The 17493-nt window shown below is 43.2% G+C and overlaps 1 protein-coding gene across 2 annotated transcripts in view; it reads left to right on the top strand.

Annotated features, from left to right (window-relative positions):
• The window catches only part of F13A1 (coagulation factor XIII A chain), a 196665-nt gene that overhangs the window by 162253 nt on the left and 16919 nt on the right, over positions 1-17493 (top strand). For both annotated transcript variants that reach the window (XM_081055341.1, XM_081055342.1), the window contains one exon: positions 3890-4050. In XM_081055341.1, the coding sequence (XP_080911467.1) occupies positions 3890-4050 (161 nt within the window). The remainder of the gene's footprint in view (positions 1-3889; positions 4051-17493) is intronic.

Genomic DNA, 17493 nt, shown 5'->3' with positions numbered 1-17493 from the left:
TAATAGAAGGCAGGTCCCATTCAGGCAACTACAATGAAACTACATGTGAAAAATGAAACTACAATGAAACTACATAAAACTACAATGTAAACTTGGGCTTTACGTGGGTGGGCCAGTGTCTCTACTCAAGTCCCTGTTACGTGGAGTCCAGCTGGCCCTCTTGCCCTGGACAGGGAACTATATACCATCCTTTACCATCTCCCAAGAGTCCCACTGGTCAATCTCCTTCCCCTTCTATCCCTAATCCAATAAAAGAATGAGCTTATATGAGTTAGTGGACTAGAATGACATGATATATTAACTCTGTCAGTCACTGATCTAGGGACAGCTGACCAAACCTCAGCCTGACTCAATATTCATATAGGTCCCACCCGCTCGGCCCACCCCAAGGCTTGTCCTGAATAACTTGAAGGGAGTTGGAGACTATTTCTTGCTTTACCCTGTAGGTAGGCGATATTAACTGCATGCAATAAACTGCATATTGCAATCTAAACTAAATTGCACATTATTGCAAAAAGCCACATGATTCTAGACCTTGATTTAGCAGGTCACAGTACATTCCTAGGAGGTTGTATTGCAAAGAAAGTTTTCCAAGTAGAAGGGGAGGCATACTTTCCAGATTGATGATTAAAGGAAATGTGTGGGCTAGAATCAGCTTGGAAGACTTGGATAACTTAAAGCTTCCAGTACCTTCAAAGGTGTTACCATTTCCACTTGGCTATATTTAGTTTTCTTTGCTTTTTGGAAAAGAGATGAGGCAGCTCCAGTCTGTGTCTCCCTTGGCTTTCCCCAGACACCGTAAATGATATTGGCAGGATCCCAGCACCACCACTCATAGAATGGAAAGCTATTCTTTCTCTTGCCACGTTTAATAAACTTTATCTAGAACAATTTCTTGTGTGGTGGCAAAACACAACACTTACATAACATACTATTTCAGGAGCACTGTTCTCTTGGGCTCAAATCACAGCCCATTTTCCTTAGTGCTATGATTTAGAGAAAGCTCTGCCTCAGAGATTAAGGGCTCCTGATACCAACATTATGAAGGCAGCAAGAGCCCCTGTAAAGACTGATGGAAAGAAGTCAGGCATATCTCAGCAGCCTAAAGGAACCCAGTGGTCAAACACTGCCCTCTAGAAATAGCCAGAGGAGGTCCATTTCTTGAATTATTTCTGGAGGCAGCTAGAGGCAAAATGCACATTCTTTTTTTTTTTTCAATTAAAAATGGTTAGTACAGTTACATGGGTTTCAAGTGTACAATTCTGTAACACATCATCTGTATATCACATTGGGTGCTCACCACCCAGAGTCAGTTCTCCTTCCATCACCATATATTTGATCCCCCTTACCCTCATCTACCACCCCTCTCCCCCTTTACCCTCTGGTAACCACTAAACTGTTGTCTGGGTCTATGAGTTTTTGTTTATTTGTTTGTCTTGTTCCTTTGTTGCTTTCAGTTTTATATCTCACATATCAGTGAAATCATGTGGTTCTCTATTTTTTTCTGTCTGACTTAGAGAAAATGCACATTCTTCAATGCCTGTCATTTTTCCACTCCATCTGTCCAGATCTGGGAAAGTAAAAATCAGGTCCCATGTGCTCATCTGAGGTTGGATGCAACTGAGAGACAAAGTTGTATTCATCTGGATAATTAACTGCTAGGGGAGCCATGAGGAAGCAGGGATCCAGGCTCAGGCCCAAAGAAGGCAACATGACTGGGTCATTCAAAAACGCAGAATTCGAGGGCCAACATCAAGGCAAGTTCACAGATCCCAAAGGCTGGCTCTGAATGCAATAAGACTGCCCCAGGAATCAAGCCAAGTGGTTTGGTACTTGCTTAGGAAGGACCTTCTAATAACTCCACATAGCCCAGGGCAGTGTTTCTCGGGTGAGTCACACTGACATTTCAGGCTGTGGATAATTGTTGTGGGGCTGTCCTGAGCATTGTAAGATGTTTAGCAGCTTCCTTGGCCTCTATCCAGTAGAAGCCAGCAGCAAACCCCAGTTCTGACAACCAAAAATATCTCCAGACATTGCCAAACATCCCCTGGGGACCAAAATCACCCCAGGTGACAACCAACCACTGATCTCGGATGACCAACCTTCCCAGTTTACCAGTGGGTTCTGGGATACAAGACTTTCAGTTTTAAAACTGAGACTGTCCTAAGTCCTAAGTCCACCCTTCTATTGCTAGAACCTCTTATCTCTGGGGCTTTTTAAACCTGCATATGCCTCACTGGGCACCTTAATCAAGTGCAGGTCCTGATCCAGGTGGGGTGGGAGAATCTGCATCTCCAACAAGCGCCCAGGTGCTGGCAGTGCTGCTGGCCTGCAGACCTCACTTGGCGCAGCAAGGGCCTGGGTTGCAAAGTCCATCCTTTCCACTTGAACCAAGGCTTTTCCAGGACTGATTCTGTGGGGATCAGCCCCCTGGCTGTTGGAGCACTGCTTCTCAGCACGGGCTGCACATTAGAATCTGACTGCAGCACCTTTAAAACAATGTCCAGGCCTCAACCTCCAAGATTCTGATTGATTTGGTCTGCGGTGGGATCCGGCAGGGTAGGGTCTTAAATGTCCCCAGGTGACTGTGATGTGGAGCCACGATTGAGAGCTCCTCAGTCAGAGGGCTAGAGGCGGTCACAGGACCTAAGCATCTATGAAGAGACTTTGAAGAGGCGCTGAGCATGGCCTCATGCAGCCTCTCCTGTGAAACCGGAAGTGAGGAGGCCCCTCTGTGGCCTGCGGCGGCCTCCACACTGCGGTCTGTCCGCAGTGCAGGGGCGGCGGCTCGTCCTGGAGGGTTAGCATGAACTGCGCTCTGCACTTGAATCGATGACCATGGGAATGGTTTCCTCCAGTAACTTCCTCAGGAAGGAGGAATCTTTGGCCAAAGGTAGATTGGGTAGGGGAGCAGTAGTGGAGACCTTCGATTCCATGGTCATTTACAGATTCTATGCGCTGTACTTGGGAGTCACCTATTTCCCTGCTGGGCCTGCTGGCTGACGATGCCACACTAACACGTGGCTCTGACCAGGTAGCAGCGGGTGCTGCACCGTGTTCCCAGGCTTGGCCTTCGGAAGAACTGCCCTTTGCTCTCTAGATTCCTGGGCTGTGGGAAGTGGGAGTGACCAAGAAAGTGGGTGATAACAGCCAAACAGAACCTCATTGCTGTGGCCAGAGCCACAGGATCGAACCAACCCTCCCCAACCCCACCCACGTTCTCAGCCCGATGGTGAACGGAGGCAGCCAGGACCACTCCCCATCCTCTGAATGTTATCCTCACTGGTTTGTCCCTCGCATGTAAAAGTTAACCTCAGTGACTTGAGAAAACCAGCATTTGACACAGAGGTTTTTTAAATTGTAGATAGGAGAAGAGGTGGGAGAGAGTTGAATGCCGATGGTGAAAATTGGTTTTAACAGCTTCTTTCTCCTCATTAGAAAAATCATGTCAGATTGGCGGAGAAAAAGCTGGAAAAACTATGGAGCACTACAGGGAAAAGCTTTAGGTAGTTGACAGTTCTGCTCAAGCATGGCCCATGGGCTGTATGGGACATTTCTTATTGCGTGAGGGAACATCGCCACTCCACATCTGGAACCCACCCTATCTTGGGATTGTCCTTTCCCAAATCAAAGCAGCCACAGTTAAAACCCATTGGTCCTTGATTTTAAACATGGCATTGTATTTTACAACAGCAAAAGTGCAGTTTGGAAAATTCGGCACATTCTCTCTAGTAAGACTTTACTGAATACTAAATTTCCTGCACGTTCTTTCTTTACCCAGAAGCAGAAGAGCTTATCCCTGAGGAGAAGATGGAGGCACTCAGGGAAAAGCAAAGCAGATCCTGACTCAGGTCTTGATACTCAGCATGTTTGTTTTTCCTCCTTTCAGTGAAGAAAAAGGAGGTGCTGGTCAGAGCCAGTGAGTACCTGGGCCAGCTGCTGGAACAAGCGTCCCTGCACTTCTTTGTCACAGCTCGTGTCAATGATACCGGGGATATTCTGGCCAAGCAGAAGTCCTCTGTGCTGATTGTCCCCAAGGTCATCATCAAGGTCAGTTTTAACATCTCAAACATCGGAGATCGGCAAGGTTGTTGATTCGTTATCCAGGCTCATTGCGTCTTAGTGCCTGTGTGTGTGTGTGTGTGTATGTGAATGTGTGTCCTGCTCCAAAAAAAAAAAAAGTGGAGCTCCTCCTGCTCTTTGAAAGAAGTAAACAGCCCTATATATAGACATGCACATATAACACTTTTCTCTCCTCTCCAGATTTAAATATATAGATCTGGCTGCAGATATAAATATAACCTGTGGGTATAAACACACTTGTGGAGGAAGATAAAGATGTGTAATGGATACAGATACTTAGAACTCTGTCTCCAGCATAAAGTGGGTCGGGCATGGCATAAAAGGGAAACCACTTGGCTCATTTCCCACCTGCATTTTGGACAGTACTATTATTCATTGAGACGTAATTGTATACAGTAGAATGCACAAACTGAAATGTCAGTTTGGCGACAGTGACTTTTTATTTATGTATATACCTTGCAACCACCAGGCAGGTGAAGATGTAAAGGATTTCCAACTCTCCAGAAAGTTCACTCATGTCTTTTCCAGTAAATAACCCCCTCTGCTATCACCAAGATATCACCAAGACTTTTTCCGACTTTTGTCCCCATAAGGGTTTTGGCCCACTTGGTGAGTAGTTTTAATGTTGTCTCTCCATTTACTATCAGAAATCTGTGCCCAAATGGCTCAAAGGAACTTGGCAGACAAGGACTGAATATGGTGCCTGTTTGCTCCCACGTCTCAGGAGAATGGCAGCATTTGTAGCCACATCCCTGACACATCTTCCCCCCTTGTGAGCAGGAACCCAGGTTTCCAGCAGGGTCCTTGGGGGTCTGACATCTTATGCAGCTTTCTACAGGGCTTAGAGACCTTCCCAAGTTGCTGGAGAACATTTTTGTTGAAGTGATTAAGAACGATTAGCACAAATCCTAAATTGCATTCCTCTAAGATGACAGACAAATCACGGTTTAACAAAGTTGCTCATATTTTAAATGCCCCGGGGGGAGGGCAGTGGGGGATGGTGGCAATGAGTAGAGAAAGGGAGCTAAGCCTTGTGTCTTATGAACAATTTTCTGTGAGCCATTTGTAAAACTGATAAATGTGGTGTAGCATTCAAAATGGCAGCTTTCATCGGGTCTAGTGCCCCATGTAGATGGCTTGAGGACTACTATACAATGAGTGACCCAAGGTCAAGGCTTATTTAAACACGGATATGTAGTCCCCTTCGAGGAAGAGAACCCCAGGTCCTTCATTTCTAGAAGGACTTAAATCTTCATCTCCGTTTTGTTCTCTCACCTCAGTCACAGGCTCATAGCGGCACCATCTGCATAAGAGGCTTAAGACACAAGTAAACCTGAGGATGTGCAGGGTCTGCAGGAAGACTAGAAAATAAAGGCAAAACAAAGAAGTGCTATTGGGTTTCCTCCATAGGTGCCTTCAGCCCTGTGAGAACATGAATGCAATAGCGTGAGGTGCTGGATACCCTAAGCAGGGCCAGCCTGCCCCCCCACACACACATGGCCAGCTCCCCCTGCGGTGCCCTGCAGGTCTCTCCCAGCTGCACGTGGAGGCACCCTTTGTCCTTTCCCACTCCCGATCATGAACTCAGTCTAGGAAGCTTTCCCACCAGAGGCAAGGCCTACATGCTCTCTGTGATTGTGAAGTGACGGCTTGTCCCTGTGAAGGGCTCAGGAGAAAGCCCTTCCAAGCTGTGAAGTGCTCAAACCACAGCACAAAATAGAATTTAATTGCACCGCTGATAATAAACTGGATGTATGAAGGAAACTAATAACTTTCATCTTTTAGACAGTATTAATTTGAAAGATTATTTGTTAGTTATCTTCTGGTTTACTTAAAAAGCAGTTTCATTCCCCAGGGGCAGAATGAAACTACATTCTCTCACAAGTTGAGTGACCTGGGCAGAAAGGGTGCACTTTTCAATAGAGCTATGCTTTTATTTTGGTTTGTTTTTAATTTCCATAAAAGTATCAGGGATGCTGTTTCTGGAGGAAACGTATTTAAAAGTAGGACCATTTGACTAGCACGCAGGCACGAGAAAAAATGGAAATTCTGGCTTCTGTCCAGTGCCAGGATTGTTCAGGAGAGGAGGCAGGAGGCATCCTCACATAAATTTCCCCTAACCACTAATGCCATTAACCATATTAACCCCAAGGACGAACTAAATCTAGCAGGTGTGCTAGATAAAGCACCTGACACTTTAAAGGCCACCCAGGTGTCCCTGAGCTGTAAGAGGCCCTGATTCCAGCAACTCTGGCTAATGGACTGGGGAGCTGGGGAGCTGCTTAGCCTACTGGAGATATGAAGTACAGAGCTGGGGCATCCAGATGGCAGTTGTCATCCTGAAAGTGACTGAGGGAGGGGAAGAAGACACAGAGAAGAGAAGGGAAGCAAGTAAGGGGAGGAGAAGAGAAAAGAGGTAGAAAGGGGAGGGGAAGGAAAAGGAGGAGAGGAAAGAGAAGAGCAGAAGGGAGGGTAGAGGATTACAGAAGGAGAAGAAGGAAGAAGGGGGAAGGAGGAATGAGGGAGGAGAAAGAAAGCATTACATTGAAATATTACACAGAAGACCTTAGAGACAGGCATCAAATAAATTGAATAAAACGAGCTGGGGAGGGTGCTAAATACCATGAAGGTACAAAAAAAGCACAATGGCTCAGAGGTCTAGAGTCGTCTAGGACATGTCCCTAAATTCTAGGAAAATACTAGAAACTTTTTGTCAATCTCTTTGAGCCAGGGTCAGGTCCACAGCTGACAGAACCCTTCAGGGTCTGCAATGAATGTTCCCGTACAAGGAACATGACCCTCCCGTCCTCAGCTCACGGACAGGAGGGAAGAGACCAGCATGTGGTGATGACACTGATAGCAGCTACGAATTATTCAGCTCTGTGCTTCTCTTGTATTATCTGATTTATTCCTCTTTACCATCTTATGAGGTGGGTATTATCCTAACACCACTTTACAGATGAGAAAACTGAGGCCCCAACAGGGTAGTTCCCTATAGCATAGTGGTCAAAATATGGGCTTTGGGACCAAACTCTCTGAGTTCTAAGCCTACTTTCTCAACATAATAACTGTGTCAGCCTGGACACATGATCTCTCTTAGTGACTTTTTCTCATCTGTAAAAGAGAAAGAATGGCAATACTTACTCATAGGGTAGTTGTGAGTATATAATGAGTCAATGGATACCTAATGCCCAACTCGCAGTATACACCAAGTATATGTTGGCAGTTGTTATTGTTGTCATTACGGTATTACAGTTCATAAGCAACTTGCCTGTGATCACGTGCCTAATGGAAGAAGTGAAGGTTCTCAACCACATCTCTCTGACTCAGGAGTCTGTGCAGATAACCACTAGGTAAGAACTAGTTAAGAAGCGGCAAACTTGCTGCCAGGCAACTCCAGTCCCAAGGCTGAGCCGGGGACTCCCAGGATAAGAGAGCACCTTGGGCAAAGGCTTTGACTAGAAGGGAGAAAGAAGAGAGGATCCTACCCAGGGGAGGGCAGAATTGACAGTAACGTCACATTGCTCTCACCCTGGAATTTGCACAGAAAGTAGAAGATGGTGACTGCCTTAACAAAGGTCTGTGATTTTCGAGGGAGTTTGGCTGGAGTGAGGTATCAAAAATTCAGGCAGTAAAACAATAGATGATCCTCAATGAATGAATAACATTTCAAGCAGTGGACATGGACATAGAGACCACTCCAGATAATATAAGCAAGGACAAGGAGAGAGCTAGATGGCAGCCGTGGGGAGCAATTAGAAGCTGTGGTGGCTGAAGTCGAGCAGGGGACCAGTGGCAATAAACCTAGAAAGGCAGCTGGGGGCCCTTTAGAGGCGAGCCTAAAATTTTTGGATAAGAGCTTTATAATTGACTCTGTGAACACAGGCTTCAGTGAAGATTCTAGAGCATAAATGTAACATTACTATCAACTCTGCCCTCCGCAGGCCCTCCGCAGGGTCGGAACTTCTTTTCTTTCTTCCTTCTCTTCAAAGCCTTTGCCCAAGACGCTCTCTTATTCTGGAAGTCCCCAGCTCAGCCTTGGGGCTAGAGTTGCCTGGCAGCAGGTTTGCAGCTTCTTAACTAGCCCCCTTTTTAGAACAGATAGAGGCCAGCCTGGATCAATATGGATCCCACCTGTGTGAATCCACATTACTGCCAACCAGAGCAGGTGGCCAGTGGACAAGTACTTACATCCTAGTAGACCCAGTCTTGGATTGCATTCTTCCCCATGATGATAACTTAACTATTCCCAGCACCCACCATGCATGAGTCATAATGAGTCATGGAAAATGGCAGGGAGAGACATTCATTAAATTTTAATGAGCACACATCTCTTTTTCCATGCTATCAAAATATTTTGATGAGGAAAATATATTTTATTAAAATCAAACAGAATTTTTCTCTGCCTTCCCAATGTGGTGATGGTTGTAAGATGCTTTAAGTCAGAAAAAGACTTTTCAGCATTTTGATTTTTAATGAGCAGCTATTTTTTTGGACAGGGTGGAGGCAACGGGGTTGGGTGTGGCCGGGAATTCAGCTCATCTCCAGGCTGGAGACTGGTTTGTCTGGAATCTGTGGTGTGTAACATGAGAACAGCGGTTTGGCGGGCTTCTCCCATTCTCAGTTATCAGTGAAGGTTTCACATTTTTCATGCTCTCACCCAAGTCAACCACCAGAACACCAGGAGGGACACCTGCAGCTGCTTTGTACAGAGGCAGAATAGCACAGTGGCTTAGACAAGGCTGCAGTCAGGCCACCTGGGTTCATAATACTACCTGGGCTGCTCTGGGCTAATTACTCAACCACCTTAGAAGGAAGCGAGTCCAATAATAGTATTGGCTTCATTGGGTTTCTGGGAGGGATCATTAAAATAATTCAGGTAAAGATCTTAGCATGGTACCTTGATCATAGTAAGTACTCAGTGAAGACCAGTATCTATTAGCTTCCACCACACATACCTAACCTCTACTGTGTTTTTTCTCCTCCTTCTCCACCTCCTCTTTCTTCTCTCTCTCTCTCTCTCTCTCTCTCTCTCTCTCTCTCTCTCTCTCTCTCTCTCTCTCTCTCTCTCTCTTTCTCTCTCTTTCTCATGCACACACATACTATGACCTTCAGGGTCCCCTTTTGCAAAATGACTAATGCACTAATAATTATAATACTACTCCTATTAATTACAATCATATAAAACACCAAGTTTTCACGGGTTAACATCTGTAATGTTTGTGAGGATGCTTAGTGTGGCAATTGCTGATAAAAGTTTTCTCCTTCCCTGCCGAGTCCGATCCATGCCCTTAAATCCAGCAAGCACACCCAGAACTGCTTAGAGCAGCATGTGGCCCTCTGGCCTAGCATGAATGTAACACTCACCCAGGGGCCTTGAATCTGACCACTGGGTCTGGAGTGTGTGCATTGTTCCCTGTGGAACCCCCATGTGAGGGAGACTAGTCCTGAAGAGCCTGGAGGAAGGCTGAGGAGAGAGAGAAGAGCTTTCCACATGCCCCTCAGATGACCTCCATTCCATACCTGGGAAATAAATTTTTCCAAGTGCCATTTTCAAACAGCTCAGGTGTTAACCCCTTTGTAGTATTATCATGTGGAACAAGACCTACAGACTTTCAGGACATCATGAAACACAGCACTCACTTTCTCCTATGAACCAGGAGCAATTTTGCTAAGAGAATCTATAACCACTTTCTATGTACATAATTTTTAAATTACAAGCATGAACAAATAGGTACTCCAAAAATTTTTAAAGTCTTTTAAACATTTAAAATGAAAACAATTGACTGTTTCCAGGATTATTTTAACATGCATTTTAATGTGCCTCACTGCCTCCCCCAACCCTGAGGTGGGCACAATCCCCACAAGTGTAGATGTTGTCCTGGGATGGCGTTAAGATTTTAGCATGCATTTGATCCTTACTTATTTGTTCTATTGGCTAAAAGTAATTTCTCGTATTTATTCATCCCTTTGTTTAGTCACTCATTTATTCATTCATTTATTCACTTCACTCAACAAATAGTTATTTTTCAGCCCCCTCTGTAGATAAGTTGTAAAAAAAAAAAAAGCATTCTAAAAATTATCAGTGAAAAAATCAACATTAAGACTATTTTTATTGACTTTTTCTTTGAAATAAGGAAAGATTGCTGGTATTTCCATTTAGCAGTGGCCGCCCTTTTAGCTCCAGGAGCATAGCTGCTCTGTTTCCTAATGGGCCAACCACCACTGCCACACAGCCTGGGACACTTCTCTTGTTCGGACACTGTTAACAGGGCCTATGAAAGCGGGTGGTTCATAGAAATCCATAAACAGAATGTCTGCACCACTGGCCCTGACCGGCCAAGCCTCAGCGCACTAGGTGTGGAACAGTGAGGATAACGCAGGTCACATGGCAATGTCTCTGCCAAGCCTCTAGGACGGGTGCCAGGACGTACTTCTAGGTGGGCTTCACTCCAGGCCAACACCTACACTTGTGCAGACTGCCCAGCCTCAGGGTGGAGATGCTGTAAGGGGACCAAGGCCATCCTACTGGGCCCTCTCCGAGCCATGCAGAGAGCTGCATCTACCCCCAAAAGGGGTGCCTTTCCCTAACCCACATGGGCACACACCGCCATTGGCTCAATGTCCAGATCGCTTCCGACTCGACACTATCTTGGTTTTCTAACCAACTATTTTAATGCTGTGTTCTAACTGGAGCCCACAACTCTTCCTGAGGTTAAGTGTGGAATGCTCTCTGTGCCCCTGGAAGCCTCCACTGTAACCAGAGTAGAGCAAGGCCAAGACGACTGCTGCGGTGGGTACCTGAGCCCTGCTCCTACAACAACCCAATTCATATACCTTTATCCTGCAGGAAAGGTGAAAATTGGGGAAGCCACTTGAGATGCAATAAGTGCCCCCAAAACGCCTTACAGCCAAATGGCTTGATAGCCAACTGTAGACCTAATTACAGTTTTGTTTTGTTCTGTTCCGTCGGAACCTAAATATCTGAAACTTTCCATCAAGGCACAAAATCAAAACAGAGACTGTGTTCTAACGAACCCCTGAACCCTGACCCCTGAACTAGTTCCCCTCCCATGTCTCCAGTCAGGCACATTTCCCCTTCTAACCTCCTTGTGTTCTTCCTGACTCTGTCAATCACCTGGACACACCTCTGCCCTGCCCTTCCCCATGGTGCTTCAGCGGGAGGCTGGGGCAGTGGCTCAGGGAAGTGGGCTTCTCCACTTCTCTTTAAAAAGTCTTGATGGAGGCTCCCAGTTTCTCTCTTTCGTGGTCCTCTTCCCCAATACCTAAGAAATCAAATCCACATCATTCTCCATAGGGGAACTTAGGGATAAGGAGGCTCTCCTGGTCACCTGGCAACACTTCTTTCTTTAAACCTCAAAAGCCTTTAGATTCACTAAATGCAAGAATGTTTCAGATGCTCTTCCAGATCATTTCACAGTAAACCCATAACCACATAAGAAACCAAGGCCCAGACAGTTCAAGCCACTTAGCCCAAGGTCACACAGCAGCAGACCCTGGTCTTCAGCCCCTGAATCCAGCACATTTTCCCTTCAGCTTCCCCCAGTATGGTTACCGTCTGTGTCTCAGCCACAGCAGTCGTGCCCCTCGGTGCTGGCCTAAACTGTCTGTGGGGAAGATCAAACATGTCTGTCTGAGGTGCTACCATGAGGGCTCTGAGCAGTTAACACCAATGCATCCTGCGAGGGCCCCGGGTGGGACATCTACACCTATGGCTTTCCATGCTTGAGTCACTGAGTCTGCACCCACTCACAGCTGTTGGGCATGGAGGGTCAGACAGTGGGTGTGTTACGTCAGCCAGGAGAACACATCTCAGACCTGCCAATGAGGGAGCCCTACCACTGGAAGGTGTAGGTTTCCATCTCCCTGCACAGTCCAGCTACAGAACGACCTGTATTTGAGAATTAAAATGAGAAATCTCTGGTAATTGGAGTACCCAGAACATAATTTGCTTTATGCAAAAATGTTCACTATTTTTTTAATCTTAAAAAAGGACACATAGAGGAAAACATAAAAAATAATGAGTCCCATCTACCTTATCAAATAACCTTACTATGTTTGGGCTACTGGTTATTTTTTTTTAAATGATATCTCCATCTTTACCCTAAATAGAAAATCCTATTATCATCCAGTAATATAATATATCAAGACCCCAAGGCTACATTTCATGCTACATTTTACTCTGGCGTAGGAATCTGATTCTCTCCCCATAAAGTCAAAAAGAAAGAACTGGGTTTTATATATATATATGTTTTCAAATTTAGTTCAAGCCCAATTTATAATCATTGTGCTCAACTGATAATTTAGTGACAATGTAAGGTAATACTGAAAATGATTCTTCACTGGATTTCAGAAAATAATGAGGCTATTTCCAGCAAAGAAAAAGTTACTATTTTTGCCTCTCTGCTGTCACAGATCACAGTGTATGTAGTGTTTAAAGATGAATGTTTTGGAGTCAGAAAGACCTAGATTCATGTCTGGTTTCTACCAACTTTCTAGATCTGTAACTTGGGCATTTTATCTTCGAAGTTTCAGTTTCACATCAGGGGAATGTGATATGTGATATGTAATAATCATGTCAACTCCCAAGCCCATTCGGCTGTAGGAAAGATTAAGTAAGATAATACACATAAAAATGATGAGCAAAATTCTTGCATTACTAAATAAACACTAAAAAAAGGTCAATTACTATTATTTTTTAAACTTGATAAAGCACTTTATTTTTTTCAATTATAGTTGACTTTCAATATTATTTTATATTAATTTCAGGTGTACAGCATAGTGGTCGGACATTTATATAATTTAGGAAGTGATCCCCCTGACTAATCTAGTACCCACCTGACACTATATATAATTATTAAAATATTTTTGGCTATATTTCCTATATTGCACTTTATATCCCTGTGACTATTCTGTAACTGCCAATTTATACTTCTTAATGCCTTCACTATTTTTGCCCAGCCCTCTAACTACCCCTATCATGTAACCATCAGTTTGTTTTCTGTATCTATGAGTCTGTTTCTCTTTTTGTTGTTGTTGTTGTTGTTGTTTACTTTATTCTTTAGTTTCTACATGTAAATGAGATATGGTCTCTCTCTCTCTTCTTTTGACTTATTTCACTTAGCATAATGCCTTCTAGAGCTATCCATGTTGTCACAAATGGTAAGATCGCATTTTTTATGGCTGATTAATATTCCATTATGTGGTACATTATATGTGGTATAAATGTACCACATCATCTTTATCCAGTCATCTATTGGTGGGCATTTCAGTTGTTTCCAAATCTTGGCTATGGTGAATAGTGATGCAGCGAACGTGGGGTGCATGTAACTTTTCAAATTAGCATTTTGGGTTTCTTCAGATAAATACCCATAAGTGGAATTGCTGGGTCATAAGGTAGTTCTATTTTTAGTTTTTTGAGGAACTGTTTTCCATAGTGGCTGCACCAATTTATAATCCCACCAACAGTGCACGAGGGTTCCCTTCTCTCCACATCTTCGCCAACACTTATTGTTTTTTGATTTATTGATAGCCATTCTGACAGGTGTGAGGTGGTACCTCATTGTGATTTTAATTTAAATTTCTCTGCTGATTAGTGATGTTGAGCATCTTTTCATATGTCTTATCGGTCATGTGTCTGATTGAGATTCAGATTTCATTTGCAGTAATCATTTGGTTCAGATTTTCTATTTCTCTTGATTCAGCCCTGGAAGATTGTATGCTTCTAGGAATTTATCTCTTTCTTTCAGATTTCCAATTTGTTGCCGTATAATTGCATGTATTTTGTATTTGTATTTCTGTGGTGTTCATTGTCACTTCTCTTTCATTTCTGATTTTATTTGTTTGGGTCCTCTCTCTTTTTTTTCTTGATGAGTCTCGTTAAAGGTTTATCAATTTTTTAATCTCTTGTATTATATTTTTAGATTCTATTTCATTATTTGCTCTCTGATCTTTACTATTTACTTCCTTCTACTCACTTTGGGCTTGGTTTGCTATTCCTTTTCCGTTCTTTTAAGCGTAAAGTTAGATTGTTTAGTTAAGATATTTGTTTCTTGAGGTAGGCCTGTATTGCTATTAATTTCCCTTCTAGGACTGCTTTCACGGTGTCCCAACAAACCCAGATTTGGGGTTGTTGTGTTTTCATTCATTTCCCTTTGTCTTAAAGCATCTTTTGATTTCTTCTGTGATTTCATTTTAACCCATTCATTGTTTAGCAGCATGTTATTTAGCTCCATGCATTTGTGTGTTTTTTCAGTGTTTTCGTTGTCATTGTTGTTGTTGTTATTGATTTTTAGTTTCATATTATTATGGTCGGAGATGCTTGATATGATTTCAGTCTTCTTGAATTCATTGAGACTTCTTTTGTGGCCTACCACATAGTCTTGGAAAATGTTCTATGTGCACTTGAAACAAATGCATATCCTGATACTTTGAAGTAGAGTGCTCTAAAAATATCAGTTAAATCCATCTGGTCTAGTGTGTCACTTAAATCTGCTGTTCCATTGTTGCTTTTCTTTTTAGAAGATCTGTCCATTGGTGTCAGTGGGGTGTTAAAGTCCCCTACTGTGACTATATTACTGTCGATCTCTCCTTTTATGTTGGTCAATATTTGCTTTACACATTTAGGTTCTCCTTCATTTGGAGCATAAGTGTTTACTAGGGTTATATCCTCTTATTGGATTGATCCCTTTATCATAATGTAATGTCCTTCTTTGTCTCTTATTATAGTCTTTGTTTTAAAGTCTATTTTGTTTGATACAAGTATTGCTACCTCAGATATACTTTTTGTTCCATTTGCATGAAATATCTTTTCCATCCCTTGACTTTCAGTCAGTGTGTGTCTTTCAATCTGAAGAGGTTCTCTTCTAGACAGCAAATGTAGGGTCTTGGTTTCTTATCCATGTATCTACCCTATGTCTTTTTTTGTTTTGTTTTACTTTGGATTTATTTATTTATTTATTTATTTATTTATTTATTTATTTATTTATTTATTTTGACATTCAATATTATATTAATTTCAGGTGTACAGCATAGTGGTTAGACATTTATGTAATAAGAAGTGATGCCCCCTGACTAGTCTAGTACCTACCTGGCACTATGCATAATTATTATCATATTATTGACTATAGTCTCTACCAATCTGTACATTTTAATCTCTTCACTTTTTTCACCCTGCCCCCAACGCCCCCACTTCATCTATCACTCCGATAAATCTAGTATCCATCTGACACCAACTCTATGTCTTTGGATTGGGACATTTAATCCATTTACATTTAAAGTGATTATTGATAGCTACCTAGTTATTGCCATTTTATTCATATTTATGTTCTTTGTTTTGTTTTCCCCCTTCTTCTTTAAAAAAGTCCCTTTAATATTCCTTGTAAAACTGGCTTGGTGGTAATGCATTCCTTTAGCTTTTCTAGTCTGAGAAGCTTTTTATCTCTCCTTCAATTTTAAATGATAGTCTTTCTGGGTAGAGCTGTCTTAATTGTAGGTCCGTACTTTTCATCACTTTGAATATCTCATGCCAATTCCCTCTGGCCTGCAAAGTTTCAGTTGAGAAATCACCTGACAGGCTTATGGGGGTTCCCTTATAAGTAACTAGTTGTCTTTCTTTTGCTGCTTTTAGAATTATCTCTTTGTCTGTACCCTTTGCCATTTAATTATGATGTGTCCTGGTGTGGGCCTCTTTGGATTCATCTTGTTTGGGACTCTCTGAACTTCCTGGACTTGAATGTCGATTTCCTTTGCCAAGTTAGGGAAATTTTCAGTCATTATTTCTTCAAATAGATTCTCAATCCTTTGCTCACTTTCTTCTTCTAGTACTCGTGTGATGTGAATGTTGTTATGCTTGATGTTGTTCCAGATGCCCCTTAAACTATCTTCATTTTTTTTAAATTATTTTTCTTTTTGTTATTGTGAGTGAGTGTTTTTTGCTACCTTGTCTTCTAAATCACTGATTCAATTCACCTTGTCTGCTGTTGATTCCTTCTAGTGTATTCTTAATTTCACTTATTGTTTCTTTATTTCTGACTGATTCATTTTTAGGATTTCTATGTCTTCTTTATGCTTACTAGCTTTTTGTTGAAGCTCTTAGTAAGTTCCTTAAGCATTTTTATAATCAGTGTTTTAAACTCATGGTTGCTGGTGCCATGTTTCCCCAAAAATAAGACCTAGCCAATCAGCTATTATATTATATTGTATTGTATTATATTATATTATATTCTCAGTCTTACACTAAAATAAGACTGGGTTTTATATTAATTTTTGCTCCAAAAGATGCATTAGAGCTGATTGTCCGGCTAGGTCTTATTTTGGGGGAAATACGGTGGGTTGGTTACTTCCATTCCATTTAGTTATTTTTCTGGAGTTTCCTCTTGTTTTTATTTGGGACATGTTTCTTTGTTTCCTTATTTTCTCTGCCTCTCTATGTTCATTTCTCTGTATTCGGTAGATCTCCTATGTCTCTCAGTTCTTGCTGGGTGGCCTTATGTAGTAGGTGTCCTATATGACCCAGTGACACACTCTCCCTGATCACCTGTACTGTGTGCTCCATGAGTGTCCCTTGTGTGGGGTCTGTGTGCTTTCTTGTTGTAGTTGAGCCTTGATTGCTTTTGGCAAATTGGTGAGTGGGATTGATGCTCTCTGGCTGTGAGGATTAGCCATGCCCACCGCATATAAACTGCTGTTTGGGGGCTGACCCTTCAGAGGGGCATTTGCCCCAGTGGCTACTGCAGGTGTTGAGCCCACCCTTTGGATGTGCTGCTTGTGGGCTAATCACCTGGTGATCTGTTGTGGTCTGAAGCTTGCCTCGAGGTGTGTTGCTTCTTGTGCCTCCTGGGAGGGACTCACATGCAAGCCAAGATCAGCCATTGCCTGTGACCTGCCCACAGCTGCCTGGTAGGAGCTACAACGCTATATGCAGTTAGTTGCTGTCTGTGCTGGACCTAGAGGCACGTGGGTGTGGCCTCACTGAGAACCAAGGCTGGCTGCCAGCAGTATCAGGCCTGGAGCATTTAGCAAAAGGCTCAGGGAAACCCTAGGCCTTTTGCCACCGGTCAGCTTCCCATAAGGATCAGCCGCTGAAAGAGCCTCCTTAGGTGCAAGGGGCCGGGCTGCTTGCCCTGGTGCAGAAAGTGCCTCCAGTGGCTCTGTGAGTTGGGCAGGGCAGGGTCCCAGGGAATCACTGGGGGTGAGGGGGAGGTGTTTACAAGGTTAATGGAGATTCAGTTCTTGGGCAATGCCAAACCTGTGTCCACTCTGCACAGTACCCAGTGAACACTGAGGCCAGCCGCTGCTTGCTTTGGGCCTGCAGATCCTCAAGAGTTTGCTAAGAAAGGCTGTAATGCAAGTTGGGACTGATTGCTCACCACCTGGGTCTCAGGTGGC

This window comes from Rhinolophus hipposideros, assembly GCF_964194185.1.
Source record: "Rhinolophus hipposideros genome assembly, chromosome: 8".
Taxonomy (NCBI): domain Eukaryota; kingdom Metazoa; phylum Chordata; class Mammalia; order Chiroptera; family Rhinolophidae; genus Rhinolophus; species Rhinolophus hipposideros.
Note: the sequence above shows the minus strand (reverse complement) of the source record. Positions and strands in the feature narration are given on the sequence as shown.